This window comes from Panthera leo, chromosome B3, assembly GCF_018350215.1.
Source record: "Panthera leo isolate Ple1 chromosome B3, P.leo_Ple1_pat1.1, whole genome shotgun sequence".
Lineage (NCBI taxonomy): Eukaryota > Metazoa > Chordata > Mammalia > Carnivora > Felidae > Panthera > Panthera leo.
Window position 1 is genome coordinate 141,959,196 of NC_056684.1, and position 19,455 is coordinate 141,978,650.

Consider the following 19,455-nt stretch of genomic DNA (forward strand, 5'->3'; position numbering starts at 1 on the left):
CTTCAAACGCCATGTTGGGTGTACAGATTACGTAAACAAAATCTTAAAAAAGAAAGAAAAGGGAAAAAAAGAAAAAATATATCATTGTGTATACTGATTTTCCTAATTCAAATTTAGGATTATAGAATTTTTCTTTAATTTCTTGGTTTTATTTATTTTCTCTTTTTTATACTGGAAATTTTTATTTCTGTCTGCATTTGCACAATTTTTTTGGTACATGTCAATGCTAGCTGTGCAGTGACTGAAGGCAGTTTAATATTTCTTGTGGTTCTTTTTGTCCATAATGTATGTCTAGTGTATGTCTAAATTACTGATTTTCCGTTCAGAATGTATATTCATCTAAGGATGTGCCATTAAATGACTATGCTTTTAATGTTTCCTAAAATAAATCCGATTTACGTGGTTAAGCTACCAGCTCAATACACGGTTAGTTTTATCAGCTTAATTTTGCTCTCACATTTTAGAGACTGCTTTCAGTTAATTTTGTTGCATAATTTTATAAAATATATACATGGCTCTAAAGAAGGGATTGGAAAGCCGGTGGGCCTGGTCTGGCCTGCTGCCATTTTTATACGGTCCTGGAGCAGAGAACCATTTCTGTGTTCTGAGATGGCTGTAACATACACATGTGGGTGCACATGCACGCACGCACACGCACAGGGAAGAGAATGTAGCCGTGACTCTATGTGGCCCCAGACTGCAGAATAGTTACCGTCTGGCCCTTTACAGAAGCCCTAAAAGTTCCACCTCTACTCCCGTCTCCACCATTCTGTTCTCTTCCTCTGTTCATTCATTTATTTAGTTCCTGGTTTATCTTCCTGCCGTTTTTAATGGATGTAAACACACACACACACACACACACACGTTCCCATCGCCTCTTCCACTGACTTACGCGTGTGTTTTCCACCACCTGCTCTTCGCACCAGGCAGTATGCCTTGGAGGCCGCCCCGTAGCTAGGCAGGTGGACAGGCTGCGCTGTCTCCAGCCCGTGGCATTCTGGAGTGTGGATGCGCCAAGGTTTACTCAGCTGGTCCTTTGTGGACGTACATTTGCGTCGTTTGTAGAAGTATTGCTGCTTTCAGTGGCGGCGTACTTACACCTTTGTGGGGTTTTGCCAGTGTACCTTTGGGACCGTTCCTACAAGTTGGTTTGCTGGGTCATGCACATTGCTGAGAAACAAGGCATATGTTATTTTGCTCGATGTTGCCCCAGTTCTCTCCGCAGGGATTGTAGCGTTTTGTGTTTCTGTCAGCAGTGTGTGCAGTTAGCTCATGCCCCACAGCCACCTAATGGAGTGTGTTGTCAAACTGGGACTTTGGTAATTTGATAGGTAAGAAATGGTGTCTCTGTGTGATTCGAATTTGCATGTCTCATTATGAGCAAGATCAAAGGACCAATTGCGCTTCCCTTTATATGAATTCTCTGTTCACTTTTCTTGCCTTTTTTGTAGATGTGCTGGGTCTTTCTCATCTGTTTTGAGAACCTGTGTATTAGGGATAGTAACCTTTGCCTCTGAGACAAGTTGCAAATTTTCCTCCTGATTGTCTTTTTTACTTTTTTATTGACTTGCTTTTCATGCCGTACAATAGTTCTTAAAATTATTATGATTTTCATGTAGCCAGGTTAACCCGTGTTTTTCTCATTGCTTCTGGCCTCAGAGTCATGACTGGGAGCGATTCCCCCAGCCCCAGGGGGAATAGAAAAACTTAATCGTGAAGGGTCCGGCTTCAGCCAGGTCACGATCTCGCGGTCCGTGAGTTCGAGCCCCGCGTCAGGCTCTGGGCTGATGGCTCGGAGCCTGGAGCCTGTTTCCGATTCTGTGTCTCCCTCTCTCTCTGCCCCTCCCCCGTTCATGCTCTGTCTCTCTCTGTCCCAAAAATAAAATAAAAAAAAAATTAAAAAAAAAAAAAAAAAAAGAAAAACTTAATCGTGTCTTCTTTTCTACTTTTTTAAAATGTCGATTTCTGGTCCTTCCTGAATTTATCAGCAGAGTGCTTTTGGTGCACACTGTGCCTTGTGATTGGCTACTTGTGTGAATTTAAGCTATACAAACCGGCCCTTTGCTCACCTCTCCAGCTTGCCTTCATGCAGAGACTCCTGACCTCTTAGCATTTGCAGAGACCCAGATGTTTATTTTCGGGGAGAAGGAATGGAAGTGTGGGGAGAAGGGACTTAAGCGAGGACCCAGAGCTCCATGCTGGGACTCTGGTTCTAGCCGGCCCTGGAGGAGAAGGTTTGTGAGCGTCTGGTGCGCATCGGCCCCTGAGCCGGGCACAGTCACAGCTTTCGTTTGCTTCCAGGCTGCGGCCCGGTTGTCCCCCACTTACAGGTGTGGAGGCTGAAGCAGAGGGGTGGGGTTTGCCCGGGACCTCAGAGTCAGCAACAGGCCATCGGGCTGGACACCGAGGTGGCCGCCGGGGACCTGGGGCCCTCTCACTGGGGAGGGAGGCCTCTGGCGGCCTCCACGGGGCCAGCGATGATGCGGCATTGAGCACAGCGCTCTGCCTCTGCCTCCCACCCCCACCACCGTCTCACGGTTCCCAGGGAGTCAGGTCTCCTTCGTCTCCCGTGTCCAGGGCCACAGGCGGACCCTGTGAATGGTGCCTGACGGGGCCAGTGGCGGCGGCTTCACGTGTGCTGGCTCCGCCCCAAGTGCCGGGATATTGCTGGGAGCCGGAGACCTCCGTGTGCCTACTTTGCAAACTTTCCTTTTGTTCGCAAATCCGGTGGTTAATCCAGCACACCTGAGTAGTGTCCGCAGCCCGCAGACCCCGCACTGCCCAAAGGCAACCCTGTGTCACAGATGCACGGTCCCGTGGGGCAGGCGGGTGGCTGAGGGAGCACGGCGTCCCGCGGGAGCCAGAGCAGTGTCTCCCCTTGCGTTTCCTCAGGTTTGGGTGCAGGGGAGTGGTGGGTGGGGTCAGGGGGCCAGTACACCCCAGTCTTCCGTCGCTCTGAGGTCCAGCAGCGCTCAGAGGCAGAGGTTCGCCCCTGTAGTCCAGGCCTCCCGTGGTGACGACCAAAAGGCCAGGACCCGAGCCTAGCCTGCGCCCCAGCCCCACGTACTTGGGAAGTGGCAGGGACACGAGGAAGGGAAATCTGTGCTTTGGATGAACCAGAGTCAGCCCGGAGTTTCCCAGGTCTGTCCGGAGGACCAGACAGTCGTGGGATTTCAGGGATGTCCGGTGATTTTCATCTTGCCTGAATCTGCCATGGTGTGGATCACGTCTGCCACTTGCCCCAGAGCCAGAAACCTTCAGCCCAGTATCTGCTTACCTGACAGAGGCCCCCGGTTGCCAGAGGAGTCCGAGCGAGGCTCCCTTCCGGATCCTGCCGGGGAGGGCTGCGCGGCGCCGTCCCACGCCCCTGGGATGGGATGTACCAGCTGTCAGTGTAATTAAGGTCGCCATAAAACCCACCAGCTAGACACACAGATGGTTTCTCTGCTCTTTGCCGGGGCAGGAGCAGTTGTGAAGGCGAGTAAATCATGTTCGGCAGCGATCACTTCAAAGGTCAGCCTTCTTACAGCAGCGTTATTGGCAGGGATCGCCCGTCACACGGCTTGTTTCCCGGCCATTCAGTTTTATGGCGCCCCGATGAATTGGGTCGTTTCCATCCATTCTCAGGAAATGTGCAGAACAATGGTTTCCATTCTTCTGGAAAGTTTGTCTTGGGAGGCAGGTGTGGCACGCACAAGCCGAGGGCCGGCACCTTGCTCCTCCCCGGCCTTCATGTCACCCTCTGGCTGTCCTCATGAGGTAATTTATGTGGAACCCCGGGCCAGTGCCGCTTCCTGGGCACTCAGGGAGAGCCTGGGTCCTCCGTCCTTGCCTGGGTCAGTGTGTTTCCCGAGCCCCTGTGGGGGTCACCGTGCAGTGGCTGGAGGGGGGCTGCAGTGAGAAGGCCAGAACCGCCCGCAGGAGCTCACGGCCCTGCCCGGGAGCTGGGAACCGCCCAGCGTCTGTGGGTGCTCTCCGGTGGCCATTCTGTGTGGGCCGCTCCGTGCCCCCAGAGAGGAAAGGCTGCCCAGTGCACGGGCCACTTCCAGGGACATAAGTCGGGCCAGACATACTCTTCTCTTGGCATTTACTGCCCCGGCCATCTCTGGATTCCCTGCTCCTCCCCGAATGGTGGGGATGGAGAGGGCTTTGGGATAAGGGGAAGGAGGGCCTTGAGGACTGATGCGGCCTAGGCAGATAGAGGCCTGGGGTGGCTGGTGGGGAGGGTGTCGAAGTGAGGGTGACTGTCATGGCACTGGGGTGGGAGGAGCTGGCGAAGAGACGGCTCCAGAGCTGTGATTATGGGGCACCGCTCCCTCCCCTCCCCTCTCTTCCCCACCAAAGTGGATTCCAAACCTGGCCTTGGGGTGGTGCTGTTGTGAGTCCGGAGGCTGTGCAGACTCACGCGATTGGATACTGGAGACTTCGAGGGCACGCAGGCCCCCTCCCCGGGCCCCAGCCTCAGACTGGGCGGAGGGGCATCTGGCAGCACCCCTGCTGAGCCCCTCTGGCTAGGGGCAAGGAGACTCCCTCCCCTCTGGGAGGCTCAGGGCTGGGGAGTGGCCATGGGCTGCCTTTCTGCCTTGTGTCCAGAGGCCTGCAGGGCCGCCTTCTCTTTTCTGTGTCCGTGCCACTTTGCGGGCCTCAAGGGGCTTACCCTGCGGTCGCCTTACCTGGGAGTTGCTTCTGAAGAAGCTCAGAGAACAGCCATTTGTCCCTCCCCTCCCCCAGGAAGCTGTCCCCTAATTTACGGAGGTAGGAAGTGGCCAGTAGGAGATTGGATTGTGGGCCCAAGGGAAGCAGCAGGGACAGGGAGAAGCCCGCCCCCCTGACGGTGGGACTTGGAGCAAATCCCTGCATCTCTGAGCCTCAGTGTTCCTCATCTGGAGAATGGGTCTCAGAACTGCCTAAGTTGACTTTAAAGAATGCTACACGTGACATGGACTTGACTTATGTACATTTGAAAGAGGACGATAAAACTTTGAAGGTGGTCAACTCCACTTTAAAGAAAAAATTGTCGAGACTTCTTATTTCACAGCCAGCAGGCAGGGGGACCAGAGAACCGTGTGTGTGCTGTGGCCACATGGTGGCGCCCAGGTAGCTGGTAAACAGGCCGGCCAGGAAGGCCTGAGGCCGCGTTGTACTGGCCTCTTGCTGAGTATTGCAATTGAAAGTCCTGAGGTCTGTGAGTTTGTTAAGTGGAGACACTTGTTAGTCCGATACTGGGACCTGCCCCCAACGCGAACCAGTTGCTTTAGAATGGAAGGTGAGTGTGATCAAATGCTCTGCAGAAAACAGAACCTCTGGATACTCGATCGCATTGGTTTACAAGACAGGAGGCTATGAACTATTGGCCATGATGCTAGGAAGTAAAACGTGTCTTTAAAGCTAATATATGTACTGTGGTTCTGCCTTACGGTCTCCAAGAGCTCTGGCTTTTTGCAATACAGTTACTACTCCAGAGAGAATAGGCTGCGGTTTTGTGGGCTTGAATTATGTGACGTCTTTAGAAGCAAGACCCTCAGTTGCTAGGCTCCTAGTTGGCTCAGTCAGTTAAGCGTCCAACTTCGGCTCAGGTCATGATCTCACCATTCACGGGGGTTTGAGTCCCGCGTCGGGCTCTGTGCCGACAGCTCAAAGCCTGGGGCCTGCTTCTGTGTCTCCCTCTCTCTCTCTCGGCCCCTCCCTGACTCATGCTCTGTCTTTCTCTCTCTCAAAAATAAATAAACATTAAAAAAAAAGAAAAAGAAGGAGAAGAAGAAGCAAGACACTCTCGTAACATGTGGCCTGGTATCAGCGGGCATCATTGATGCCCTTCAGGTGCCCTTGGGCGATGGGCCTTTCCCTGAGCTCACTTTCATCAGGCACTAGCTGCTGTCTCCAGGACTGGTGTGGTCTGAGAGGTCATCATGCCTCCCTGGGTAGCTCATGGATGGTGGCCGTGCGCCAATAGATGTGGGGCAGGCACGTGGCAGGGAGGACCGTCTGTGGGGAGGGGCCACGAAGCCAGGCTGCGGGAGGTATCTCCTAGCAGCCCGGCACGGCCCTCGCTAAACCCCGTCTGCCACCTGGGCTTTTCGTGGCGCTCCCCGTGGGTGCCCGCCCTGTACTCGTGGGGCCCACAGCATGACAGATGCCCTCTCTTGCAGGTGGTGAGAAGCTACAAGGCAACCATCCAGCAGACCTTGGACATCCTCTTCCTCCAGGAAGGCTCTGAGTTTCTGAGCAGCACGGACGCTTCGAGCCGGGACTCTGCTGACCGCACCATTATTGCCTGGGATTTCCGGAGCTCTGCCAAAATCTCCAACCAGATTTTCCACGTGAGAAACCTTATGTGGCATTGCTTTTCAGTTTGCTTCAGCTGTAGGCTGTATCTAAGTAGCCCTAGGCTGTCTGGGATCCCAGATCACTTCCTGTGGGAGATGGTTCAGCAGGCAGGCTCTTTAGAGATCGTCCAGGTGCCTGAAATCCCTGGGGTGGGGGTAGACAAGTGCAGAAAACAGCACCTCCATACTTCTCCTATGTGTCCCTTGCCCGGCATGGCCACCCCACAGGGCAGGGTGTGGAGGGGCCCCCCGTCTGGATCGATGGAGGACAGCCACACAGCCCACGCACTCCTGCCTTCCCTCCACCACCCCATCCAGCCCACACGGGTTCCCGCCCCACCTTTGTTCAGTGCTTTTGGCAGGAACTGTGACTTAGAAGTTCAAGCCGCGACCTGAGGTTAGATCTGGTGTCAAAGTCCTGGATTCACCACTCACAAGCCGGGGACCCTGGGCCCATTATTTAGCCTTTTTGATTCTTGTTTTCCTCTTAGGAAATTGAGGATGAGAGTATATTTACTTCATAGAGTGGTTTTGAGAATTGAAGGAAATAACGCTTGTAAAGGATCTAGCACAGTGCCAGACCCAGGAGGTGCTCCATAAACGCATTACCTATTGTCACCATCACCACCATCGTCATTAACATCGTCACCATCGCCGTCACCAACCTCATCACCACCACTATCATCCCCACCATCACCGTCACCATCCCACCATCACCGTCATCATCACCACCGTCACCATCACCACCCTCATCACCATCACATTCATCACCATCATCATCGTCATCACCACCGTCACCATCACCACCCTCATCACCATCACATTCATCACCATCATCATCGTCATCACCACCACCACCACCACCACCATCATCATCGCCATTATGATCACCGTCACCTTTTAAGACTTCAAATAAGCCGTAGCTAATCTCTTCGGTGCTCCCCCCGCCAAATTAAAAAATATGTGTTAGGCGTACATACGTACCTTCCCCCCATCCCCGCATTTCCTCTTCTCGGAGGGTTCTAAGTGACCCTGCGCCCACCAGCCTCCAGACCTTCACTGCAGGGTCCTGGTGCAACCCGGGGAGAAGCACCAGCTCCGGGAGGGGGCTGCGTGGGCGTGTCCGGCCACCCCGGCCTTCCGCGTCCGACAGCCCGTGCAGAACAGGCACCCAGGGGAGGTGGATGGGAGTGCCACCTGGCAGGCCACTGACCCTCCTACAGACGCACCCGCTCACTTTCTGCGTGGGGAGCAGGTGCTGTGCTCGCAGAGCATGCCATGGAACTTGTTCCCAGGTCAGCGTGGCCTCTGAGGCTCTGAGGGACACAGAGTCTGCAGCTGTGTTCCAGCTGCCCCCACTTTGCTCTCTGAGGTGGGCTCCTGTAGACAGTGTGGCCTCAGGACAACACTTGGAATAAAGCAAAGGGCAGATGCCGTTGAGAAGGGAGTTGATGGGGGCGCTCCCATGTGATGCAGCCCGTCAGACAGTGACGGCTCCTTGCCTTGTGCTTTGAACACTTTGCTCACGCCTTTGTCTTCTCCCCCGCCATCCACCTTCCCAGCTACTGTGCATGTGGGCCGCGGCGGGGGCCGGGGCCGGGCTGGGGCTTCCCCGAGGGCTCACCGTGGAGGTGGGGCGGGGGCGGGCGGGCGTGCGGACTTCTTTCCTGGCGCTGCGTGGCAAAGTACCGCGGTCGGTGGCTTCAAAACGAACACGTTCTCTCTCTCCGTCCTGGAGGCCAGATGTCTGTGATCATTCTCCCTGGGCTGAAATCGAGGTTTTGTCAGGGCGCACTGCTTCTGGAGGCTCGGGGGGAGTCTGCCCCCTCTTCCTCACGCTGGCCTCTTCAGACCCCTGCCACTGTATCTGTGAGTGTGATCGGCCGCCTCCCTTTACAAGGACACATGTGAGTGCACTTAGGGCGGTAATAGAGGACGACATCCCCACCTCAAGATGCTTGACTAAATTATATCCGCAAAGACACCCCCTCCGCCCTTTTGCCATATAAGGTGACATTCACCGGTCCCGGGAATCCGCGACATGGATGGGAGTGTGGGGGTCATTTTTCCGTCCACCACTAGGGCCGTGAACCAAGGGGTGCCAGTGAGGGCAGGAAAACAGATTACCCCCCAGAGCCTCCAGAAGGAACACGGCTCTGCTGACACCTCCATGTTAGCCCAGGGAGACCCATGGCAGACGCCTGACCTCCCGGACTCTAAGAGAATAAATGTGTGTAGTTTTAAGCCACCGAGTTTGTGGCATCTTGTTAAGCAGCCGCAGGAAAGCCGTGCAGACCTCTAAGGCCAGGCCTGGGGGTGGGGCCCAAGGCTCCAGGAGCAGGGCGCTGGGTGACGTGTCTGGCGGAGGCAGAAGGCCCAGCTGGGGCCTTTTTCCTGCCTCCCTGTGGCCTCACGTCTTTCAGGAGAGATACACCTGCCCCAGCCTCGCCTCGCATCCGCGGGAGCCCGTGTTCCTGGCACAGACCAACGGCAACTACCTGGCCCTCTTTTCCGCCGTGTGGCCCTACCGGATGAGCAGAAGGCGGCGCTACGAAGGGCACAAGGTACTCTGTTCCTCTGCCCCGGGTCAAAACGGAGCACCGGCCCCAGAGCCTCCTCCAGACCACAGCAGCGGTGGACTTGGGGCCCCGGAGCGCACAGACCTTCTTTCTGGGAGGATTCTGTTTTCCGTTCCGCAGGTGCCCACGTGCCACGTGGCCTGGTGGTCCCCAAAGGCCCTGGGCCACATCTGGCCCTGCCCCCAGTCCCCAGGGGCTGGGCAGGAAAGATTTTCCCCGACTTGTGGGCTCAATGGAGGCATGTCATGGGGGTGAGGGAGGGAGCACAGGACAGAACAGGGGAGGGGGCCTTTTCTGCATCTGTCCCCTTTCCCCACTGAGGCCTGCCTCACTGGGGCGGAAGGGGCCGGAGACCTGGTGGCTGTTGGCGAGGCCAGGCACCGTCAGCTATGCTGAAGCTGTTCTAGCTGTGTTCCACTAAACTCCGTGAGACCAGATCCACGCTGGGACGCCGGCCTTCTGGCAGGAGCTCGGGCCTTGGCCTTGGGGATGCTGGGTGCCCTGCTCCGAGCCTCAGGCCGCTCCTCCACGGAGTGGGCACGGCCCCCCCCCCCCCCCCCCCCCCGCCTCACGGGCTGCCTGGCGGAACAGCTGCCGTGTGGCCCGCTCACCCCGTGTTGCCTTCTACAGGTAGAAGGCTACTCAGTGGGCTGCGAGTGCTCCCCAGACGGTGACCTGCTGGTGACGGGCAGTGCCGACGGCCGAGTCCTGCTGTACAGCTTCCGTACTGCCAGCCGGGCGCGCACGCTGCAAGGGCACGCGCAGGCCTGCGTCGGTACCACCTTCCACCCTGTGCTGCCCTCTGTCCTCGCCACCTGCTCCTGGGAGGGCGACATTAAGATCTGGCACTGAGCCTCCTGGAGCAGAGCCTTCCGGATACCGGCCAGGCCCCAGGCTCCCGTTCGTCCCCCGGGAGGGGTGGGGAGGTGTGTGAGTAACCAGTGAGGTCGCCTCTGTGATCGGAGCTGGGTAGAAGGGGCCTCCACCCCCCCCCCCGAGCCTCAGTTTCCTCATCTGTAAAATGGGGACAGAGATCTGTTTGCCTCAGGGTTGTGAGAACTGCATTAGGTGAAAGCACCTGGCGGGTGGCTGCTGATGCTCAATAAACATGAGCGTTTTGCTGTTTCTTAGGGTATTTCAGTGACAGACATGTACGGGCAGCTTCGTGGCACCTTCCCACTCCCAGGCCCTCTGGGGCTTGAGACAGAGACCAGGGGGAGCTTGAGATAGGGCAGCCCCCCTCTGCTGATCCTGACCACGGAGTCCCTGGGGGCCAGGGGCCGTGGGGGGCCACGGGGGGCTCCGGGTCTCAGGCCTGCCCTCAGGAACTCCGTGCTGGGGCACGACAGTCCTCATCAGTGCCAAGGGGCCCAGCCTCCCCCACCCCCACCCCAAGTATGGCCCACAGAGTCCCACTGCCTGGAGGGGGTGTATACTGCTCCAGGGAAGGAGGGAGGTTCCTGAGGAGCCCTGCGGGGTCAGGCTGGCAGGAAGAGCCAGCGCCCTGGGGGGTCTAGGCAGGTAGGGGAGCCCTAGCACCAAATCCCACAGGCCACTCCAAGAGCCCCAGGATCCACCGAGGGTGACGATGGGAACCGGCAGATATCACAGCTCGGGGCAGGGGCAGGGGCGTCCCTGTGCCTCAGAAGGCTTGCCGGCAGAGGCAGACTGTGAGCTGGTGAGGAGGGCATCCCCAGCAGAGGAGTCAGTGAGGAAGGGCAGAGGCCCTGAGGACGAGCCCCGTGGCGGAGAGCCAAGGGAGAAGGAACCACGGGTGCCCAGCTTTGCCTCTCCAGCACCCGGCTTCTAGGCCGGCTCTGCCGTCGGTGTAGCTGACGCTTCGTGAGTCATCTCTCCTCTCTGAGCCTCAGTCTCCCCATTGTAAAGTGGTGTCGGAACCCCCAGCCTGCAGGCTTGCTGTGTGGCTCCAAGGAGGTCACGTCCGTGGTGGGTGTCTGTACACTGGGGGTTCCATTCCCTGGAAGGGGACTGGGCAGATTGGGAAGGGCATCTGGAGCTTGCAGACGGCTGGTGCATAAATAGGTTTATTTCAGGTGTCTAACTTGCTCAGGGGTCCATGAATCGGGCCTTCCAGGCGGAGGGAAGGACAGCGCAGAGGCCCTGAGGGAGGTCTGATCCTGAGGTCCGACTCCTTTTCTAGCCTTCTCCCTGCCCCCACTGCCCCGCGCTGCATTCAGTGCAGAGCCCCCGGCAGTCAGTGGGTGTTGAGCGGGTACAGCACCTGTTGTGCCTGAGCTGGGATTCAGGGAAGGCTGGGGCCGCGAGTGGGGCAGGAGCTGGGGAGCTCACGATCTTTCAGGGTGGTGAAGAAGTGAACCCCCGAGCTCATGCAGGACGCAGGGTCCCAGGGACTGTCTGCTCCCAGGCTCAGGTTGGAAGCGCCTTCTCTTTTTAGGCTCAGGAATGGCTGATCTGGTGAAAAGAAAGATAATCACAGCCCATGCTCAGAGGGCCTGTCCCCTGCAGAAGTGGAACCCCCTGTGGGGTACTGTCCCTGGCCTGAGCAGAGCAGTGGGGGGAGCGGAGGCTGATCTTACGTCCATTCAGATCCTTGTGCAGGTGATAGACGGTCCTCCCTCACCCCTCATGTGGCTGCCGCACTGAGCCTCTCGCCCACCCTCTTTCTCACCGCCCACCCTCTAAATAAGTTCCCCTGCTCAGTGTGGGAAGCCCAGTGATCTTAGAAGCCTGCCCTCGGGTCACTTTCTCTGTGAAATGAAGCCTTCCCGTATCACTCTCATCGCTGATGGGCTGATGACACCCTCCACTGTGCTCTCATGGCATGGCGCCTCAGGACCTTTGCTCCCACTGTCCCCTCTGCTGGGTCACTACCTCCCCCAGCGCCCCCCCCGGATCCCTGCCTTTCTCCTGCTGTGAGCCTTCAGGGAGCCTCCCCTGATCTCTGTGTCTAACATGCTCCAGTCATTCTCGGTCCTTTCCCCAGAGTGCTTAGCTCTGTCTGCTGTCGTCCCCCTTTCCCCACAACACGGGTACGTGCAAGGAATGTAAACTTCATGGGGTTCGCTGCCTGCTCCGTGCTGCGCACCTGGCCCCGGTCCACAGTGGGCATTCTATGAATGACTGCAGGTGTGGCCTGTTGGCAGGACACAGGCTTTGGGGTCAGACGGATGTAGACTTAAACCCCGCCATCGCCTTTCATTGTGTGGCTGCAGAAAGTGCTGAGCCGCCCGGTGCCTCAGTGTCCCCTTCTATGAAATGAGAATTGGTAGTACCCAGCTTGTGAGGATTAATGAGGCCGGGTCTGGATAGCTCTTGGCGGGGCCTGTATGCAGGAGGCACTCAGGAAATGGCAGCAGGGAGTCTTAGTATCAGTAATAATATTAATATTAGTATCTGTCCACCACTTGACGCAGGAGTGGAGCCGGTTTAGACCAGAGGGTGCAGTTTGGCCCCATTCTCAGACCTCGTCACGGCAGGCCGAGGACCGCTGGGTCCAGCCCTCTGGGCCTCGGCCTGGGCCCGGTTCCCTCTCCTTGCAGAAGCCCCAGCAAGAGGCTGCCTCCTGCCTCTGTTCCCACTTGACAAGGGTCAGGGAAGGACTCTGGTTGGCTGTCACACGCCCACCGGGACCGGGGGTCCTTGGCCAGGCGTAGCTCTCGTTACGGGCTGGAGGGGAGAGTGGCGGGACCACTACAGGCGAGTTCCTAAGGGTGTGTCTCCCCAGATCCAGCCTGAACAGGCCGTCCTCCACACGCACCTGTCAAATGAACGAGTGGTGTGTGAATGAATCCGGACGCAGGCCACGAGGCAAGGCTATACTTGTCTGCGGTGCAGGGGGGGCCTGGCTTTGCCAGAGCGCCTCTCCTCTGCCTGTGCCACCCCCGCCGCCCACGGTCCAGCCCCGGATCCTGGAGCCCAGATGTCCTGCTTCCCAGCACAGCCTGAACTGGGCGCTTCTCTGCCTTCCTTGTGTGGAGTATCTTCTGAGTGAGAAATTCAGCACATAGTTTTCTGATTGCTTTCCCCACTGGGATATGTTATTATTACCACTTTTTTTTTTTTTTTTAATGTTTGTTTATGTTGAGACAGAGAGAGAGAGAGAGAGCAGGGGAGGGGCAGAGAGAAGAAGGAAGAGAATCCCAAGCAGGCTCCACGATACCAGCACAGAACCTGACGCGGGGCTCGAACTCATGACAATGAGATCATGACCTGAGCCGAAACCAAGAGTGGGACGCTTAACTGAGCTATCCAGGCACCTGTACCACTTTTTAAATGTGAGCATTGTTTACAGACTCTATTAAATCAGGCTTTGGTGTGAGTGCTGGTGTGGCCATAGGATGACCTCTCTGTCCAGCAGCTGCCCAGCCCCTCTCGTGTGCTGAGCACACACCCTGGCTGCCCGCAGCCCTGTGGGGTTTAGGGCCGGGAGACCGACTCGGGCCCCAAGCCCATCACTCTTCTGCTTGGGATGTTGGTAGGCGCTCTGCTTCTCTGAGCCTCAGTTTCCTCATCTGTAAAGTGGGCCTGTAGGAACAAGCAGGGGAGAAAATGCAGAGGAAAGGGCTTGTAGATCACTACCCTCTCATCTTCCCTTGGGGCAAACACCACCCGCATCTCTGTCTGAGAAGTCGGTTTCTTTTCTATGCTGCTCACCTTGAACCAGCCGAAGCTCCGATCCCCCTGGAGCAGGGGCTCATCCAGGGCTCCCCACGAGGGCTGTTTCTTGGTGCTCTCCTCTGTGGACCCGACTCCTCCACTCCGCACCCTGGGGGTGCCAGCTGGCTGCCAGCCCCTCCCTTTTGTAGGTTCTTTTATTGGGAACAATGGCAAGTGTACTCCGTGCCTTCATCTGTCTTTTTCCTAATGCTTTCTTCCAAAGCGCACCCTTAAAGGCTCACTCCGATCCTGTGCAAGGTGTTGGGGAGTTCATCACTTGCAACTTTAAAATAAGGGAGCGGCTAAATTTAGAAAATGTGGAGCGGGAATGAGAAAGAAGTGTGGGCTGTCCCCTCCACCCACCTTCCCGGGCTCCGTGCCTACCTTTACCCTCACCTACAAATCTGAGCTGCAGATCTGAAGCCTCCGTGGGAGAACGGTTTCATCTTGGGGTGCCAGCCCGTGGCTGAGTGTGCTGCCAGGCGTGGCCGTGACTTTGTCCAGTGGAGTGGACACTCCAAGCCCCCCCGCCAGGTGGCCCGACCCTGCCGTCCGGCTGAGAAAACTGACGCTCAGAGGACAGTCTGAAGTCTGTGCCCTGTCCCTCTCGTGGAGCCCACCGCCAGCTTAGCCTGTGCCTCCCTGTGCACGGGGACGGCCAACTGTCACGAGGACCCCTGGGAGTCTCATCAGTGTCCCTGGGCTCCAGAAGGGGAAAGTGGCCCAAGGGCACATGGCCAGCGAGTGGCAGAGCCCCGCCCTGTGCTGCCCTGGTTACAGGTGGAGCGGTGTGCTGGGATTGGTAGGAGGGTGGTGGGTGCACAGGGGGGGGCCTCGCTGAGGATGGGGTGGGATTCCGAGTGGAGGGGGAGGGTGACTGGTGGAGGACGGAGCCCCACACCATGGCCTGGCTGGCTGCCTGGGTACATGGGACTAAGGAAGCAGAGGGCGAGGCCGCATCACAGCCCGGAAGTCCCCATCTAGCAGAACATCTGTCCGAGGACATCTGGAGGGAAACTGGTGGTCCCCAGGCTGAGCCCTCAGGGAGGTGCATGGAGGCACTGAGCCGTTTCTGGAACCCCCCAGCTATCACAAGTCTGTTCCCTTTGCCTGAAATGCCTGATGAACTCCTGTTCATCCTTCAGCACCCAGCATGAGCCTCCTCCTGACTGCTTGCTTTCTTCCTTCCAGAGCTGTAGGGACCTTCGCCTCTCTGGATGGCCCTGTGCTCTTGAAGCCTTGAGCCTAGTGTCATGCCATCTGCCTCCCCCTCAGCCTCTGACCCCTGTGGGCAGAGCAAGGTCCCTGTGGCCAGCACAGGGCTGGCCGGCTGGCCCCATCATCAGGAGGAGGAGGGAAGCACCAAGTCCCCACCCAGCGGGTTCTGAGAGAGTCACTGGCCAGAGCCAGTGGTAAGTCCCAGCGTCCTGATGAGCTGATTTTGATCTGGGGGGACTTGGAGGGAAACCAAGTTTTCCCACCTCAGCCCCACAAAAGGGGTTTGGGACTGCTTTACATAGCATCCCATGCTGGCCCCATGGTGTCAGCCTGACCCTGCTGCTCAGAGTCATGTGATGGAGTTCTAGATACCCCACCCCCACTCTGTGTGGCCTGGTCAGCCTACCCCTGTAGGCTTGCTGCCTCTGAGGCCAAAGAAGTCACTGTCCTCACCCAGCCCTGAGCAGGGCCCCCTGGGAACAAGGCCCCCTTGGAGCCCTGGCTGTGGCTGGCTTTGGAGGCCATGGCAGGACAGCTCTGTGAGATCTGGAGGCCACCTACAGGGGGCTGCGGACTCCGAGGTGATGGTGTGGGGGCTAAAGCACCGACTCTGAGAAGGCCCTTGGCCCAGGGGTCCCCAGCCCTGACACCAGGCCCAAGACCCTGAGGAGCTGGAGCCAGGCGGGCTCATAGCACTTAGAGGTGGGGATACCGAGGCGAGAAAGAGGCATGGGGGCCGACCAGGCTCGGGATCCCCTCTGGGGACACCCCTGAGTGGCCGCTGGGTGCCAGGGGCCTCGTGTTTCTCCCTGCACCCTCCCTGTTGCCCCCAGCCCGTTCAGGGTCGTCTCCTATCTGCGCACAAGGAAACCGGGCCCCAGAGGGGAGCTGACTCCTGAGCCTCTCACAGGCTCCCCAGCTCGAGGAGACTGCTTCTTGGGGCACATCTCCTGGGGAGGACAGTTGGGCTGGCCCTGGGCTCTCCCACAGAGGCAGGTCAAATGCAGGGATGCCGGGAGCCACCGTTGATGCCCACGCTCCTGGGGTCGCCTGGCAAGAGGCAGACCCACCCCCGATTTACACGGAGCTGGGTGAGCCAGGGAACTTCAAAGCCTGCACCCGGACCCGGCCGGTCTCCAGGGGGAGGGCCCCCGCCCTTGGAAAAGGCAGACAGAAAGCCCCGTGAGGAGCGGCCTCCACCCTAGGCCTTGCAGAACCGCACAAGTAGATTCTCAAGGACGTCGAGGAGCGTGTGTCTGAGGTCACCAGGCTTGTGAGGAAGTGAGGCAGCAAGGGCAGGAATCGAGAGAAAACACACGACGGAGTGCCAGACTCAGTCTGAACCAGCGATGCCCACGTGTTTAAGGAAATAAAAGGCGAGCTAGAAAATAACCTCCAGGGAATAGGAAACTATTGAAGCAGCAGTGTAGATTTGTAAAACAAGCAAACAACATCTAGGAATAGAAAAATTAAAGGACGAACGCTCAAAACTCAGTGGCTGTGTTTGGCGGCCACACGGACGCTGCAGAGAGAAGTTAGTGAAATAGAACACAAGCCCCGTGGGCTGAGCTCGGGGTGGAGTGGGGGGGCCCAGAAGCAGGACCCACAGGAGAGAGGGCAGCACGCATGAAGCGTGCAGTGAGAGGGACTTCCAGGGGTCTAAGGCAGTCCCCGGAAGAGCGAGGAAACAAAATTTAAACAAAAGTGGAGAATTTTCCAGAACCATCCCACGGATACAAGACTCCCAGTGAATTCCCAAGAAGGGTAAATCCGCGACCAGATACACCTCGGGGGGAGCTGCAGAAAACCAAAGGGAAGATCTTAAGCGGCCAGAGAGCAGGATGGAGTACCGTCAATGAGCAGCTCCCCACGGGCGGACCGGCTGACGGGCGTCCCCACACCCACACCCACAGGAGGCCGGGGGCAAGGCATCTCCATCACCACATGCTGAGAAAAGAGACCCCGGCTACCTCCCTCCCCTGTGAGAACACCCTTCAAAATGGGGCAAAACAGAGAAAAGAGTGAGCGATCCTGTTCCTCGCAGAGCTGTGCCAAGGGAAGTCCCCAGGCAGGAAGCTCCCGGCAGAAGCCAAGCCTGAGACGCAAGAAAGGACAAGGGAGCAGAAATCTGTGGGAGAGTGGACAGGGATGTCCGAGAAAGGGCCGTAAGAGCGCCCAGCGGGCTGAGACAGTGGGAGCGCCCAGCTGCTGCACAGGACTCTGGGGCGGGTGGGGACAAGGCAGGGGGCACCCAGGGTCAGGCGTCCCTGCGGTCAAAAGGCAGCAGGAGAATAAACCACCTGAAGCCACGTTCTTTCCACTGATGTCTTTTATTAATGAACGAAAGTACAGTACTAACCGAGACAGGGCATGCATCGCAGACAACGGGAGAGCAAGCCACAGAAACCGGGAGTCCAAGGGCCTCATTACGTCTGAGGTAGAGCGAGGTGGTGCCGGGGAGCGGGACGCTGGGGGACGAGCACCGGCCCCACTCGGGACTACGGACCACAGGAGAGCTGGGGCGGTGTGTCGGTCACACGGCGAAAACAGTTTAGAAACATTTCACATCCCCCCCACCCGGTCCACCTCCCCTCTTCGCGGACAGAGCTACGGGCTCCCCTGTCACTGGCTCGCTGGGGTGTCTCCACAGGACACCGTCCTTCCCCTCCCAGGGGCAGGCCCCGCTGTCCTCCCCCGAAAAATAAAGGAGCTTTGTGTTGAAAACGCCAAGGCTGCCGTCCAGGGAGCTGGAGGCCAAGTGCGTTAAGAAAGACCCTTTTTCTCTATAAAAATAGTTTCACTTTATAAAAGGGGGGGATGCTCATCTCAGGTGGGGAAGGATGTTGGTGTGTGAAAAACGTTCCACCGTGGTGGGGCTGGGGTGGACAGGATGGTGGGGGAGGGGTCCTCCGCTCAGGCTCAACTGGGTCGGGTGGAAGAGAGGGTCCCGGTTGGCAGGGGCTGGGGAGGACGGGTGTCTAGGGGGGAGGCGAGCTGTGCCCTCGGAGCCCGGGGGTGGGCGGGGGCCCCCTGGCCGCGGCCTGCAGGCAGGCGCTCAGTTGAGCAAGGTTCCGTAGAGCTGGGCTTTCGTGAGGCTGTCCTTGCGGCTGAGCCCCGAGCCACCAGTCCGCGGGAAGGCCGGCTGGGGGCTGAGGCGGGCGGCGGGGTGCATCTCTGGGGAGGCCTCCATGGAGCTGGGCTCCAAGGAGTCCCTGGAACTGTGGGGGCTGTGCTCGGGCTCGGGACTGCCGCCCGCCCCGCACAGCTGCACCCCGAGCCTCTCCGCATCCCCCTGGCTGGGCGCATAGCCGGGCAGCGGGTCGGCCGCGCGGCCCGGGCTCAGGTCGCCGCCGGCCCGGAGGAAGCGGGGCTCCGCCAGGTGGCCCTGGGAGAGGTCGTCACCCTCCGAGAAGCTGTCGGCCTTGTAGGTGGCATAGAGGGGACTGGCGCGGCCCTCGGCCTTCTTGCCCGGGCTGCCCCCACTGCCGTAGTAGCGTTCAGAGAAGCTGCAGGGCGAGGCGCGGCCGGCGGCGGTGGCCGGGTAGGAGTAGGCACCGATGTCCTCCACGCTCAGGGGCCGCCACTGGCCCCGCGCGTCCTCCCCGGGGAGCCGGGCCGTCCCCGGCTTGGCCCGCAGGCTCCACAGGTTTGGGGGCATCAGGGCCTGCTGGGGGCCCGGGGAGGCCGGGAAGCGGAAGGACTCGGCGGGGTACGGCGACATGGTCCGCGCAAACCCCGGGGCCACCTCGGCCTCCAGTGGCGCTGCCACGCTGGCCGTGGCCTTGGCGAAGCGCGGGCTGCCCTCGTAGGCGGCGGCCGGCGGCTTGCGGTCGAAGAGCTCGTCGCGGCTGTTCAGGTAGATGGCCTGCTGCGAGGCGGTGAGCGTGCTGGCCTGGGCGTGCTCCTTCTCCTCCGACGTGGCGCTGAAGCTGGAGTAGGAGCTGGACGTGGGCAGCGAGCCCGCGTAGCCCGGGAAGGCCTCGTGCCGGAAGCCCGCGGGGAAGGCGGCCGCCTCGGCCTCCTCCTCCTCCTCGGCCGCGCTGTCGGTGGAGTTCTGGGCCCGCAGGAAGCCCACGTCGGTCACGGGCGCGTCCACGCTGGGCCGCCGGGTGTGCCGCCGCTCCTCGGGGCAGTAGAGGGCCGTGTCGCTGCAGTAGATGTCCCCCTTGTAGGGGGGCCGCGGGCCCGGCTTCTCCCCGCCATCCCGGAAGGCCAGGTCGCGGGCCGAGGCGTCAGACAGGCGGGAGGACAGGCTGGCGGGGTCGGGCTTCTCCAGCACCTTGGCGATGACGCAGGTGGGGACGCTGTCGGCGTAGGCGGGGTGGCAGAGTGGGGAGGGCAGGCCGCAGCCGTGCTTCTCCAGGTGCAGGCTCACACGTTCCTGAAAGTCGGAGGGCAGCTGGAACGGGTCGGGGGGGAGGAGGGGAGGGCGGGGATGGGGGGGGGGGTGGGCAGTCAGCCCGGCACCTGCAGCCGTGACCCTGAGCCACAGGCGCGCAGACCAAGAGGGACCCGCCCAGGGCCTCTCAAATCGCCCTGGCTAGAGCCAGGGCCCAGGACTCTGCATTTCACAAGCTCCTGAGCTTCGCCCAAGGAGCACCCCCCTCCACCTGCCCAGGCCACACCGAACTGGGCTCCAGCGCGCCTGGAGGGCGGACCCAGTGTCTGATGCGGGCCCTTCTCGGGGCTACAGC

General features: G+C 59.0%; 2 protein-coding genes and 1 long non-coding RNA gene across 22 annotated transcripts in view; 2 read left to right on the plus strand and 1 right to left on the minus strand.

Annotated features, from left to right (window-relative positions):
* The window catches only part of WDR25 (WD repeat domain 25), a 140,618-nt gene extending 130,588 nt beyond the window's left edge, over window positions 1-10,030 (plus strand). For 10 of the 11 annotated variants that reach the window (XM_042944265.1, XM_042944266.1, XM_042944275.1 and 7 more), the window contains 3 exons: window positions 6,150-6,320; window positions 8,750-8,890; window positions 9,536-10,030. In XM_042944265.1, coding sequence (XP_042800199.1) covers window positions 6,150-6,320; window positions 8,750-8,890; window positions 9,536-9,757 — 534 coding nt within the window. In that variant the 3' untranslated portion in view covers window positions 9,758-10,030. Of the gene's footprint in view, window positions 1-6,149; window positions 6,321-6,817; window positions 7,038-8,749; window positions 8,891-9,535 lie in introns of those variants that run through there. The other variant, XM_042944274.1, reaches the window with a different exon arrangement.
* A 3,042-nt stretch (window positions 10,031-13,072) lies between these two features.
* Window positions 13,073-17,070, plus strand: LOC122223134. The gene is made up of 2 exons (XR_006204064.1): window positions 13,073-13,161; window positions 13,767-17,070. It is a non-coding gene; the product is annotated as an uncharacterized LOC122223134 (long non-coding RNA).
* A 482-nt stretch (window positions 17,071-17,552) lies between these two features.
* The window catches only part of BEGAIN (brain enriched guanylate kinase associated), a 29,128-nt gene continuing 27,225 nt past the window's right edge, over window positions 17,553-19,455 (minus strand). For all 10 annotated transcript variants that reach the window (XM_042944297.1, XM_042944296.1, XM_042944295.1 and 7 more), the window contains one exon: window positions 17,553-19,160. In XM_042944297.1, the coding sequence (XP_042800231.1) occupies window positions 17,817-19,160 (1,344 nt within the window). In that variant the 3' untranslated portion in view covers window positions 17,553-17,816. The remainder of the gene's footprint in view (window positions 19,161-19,455) is intronic.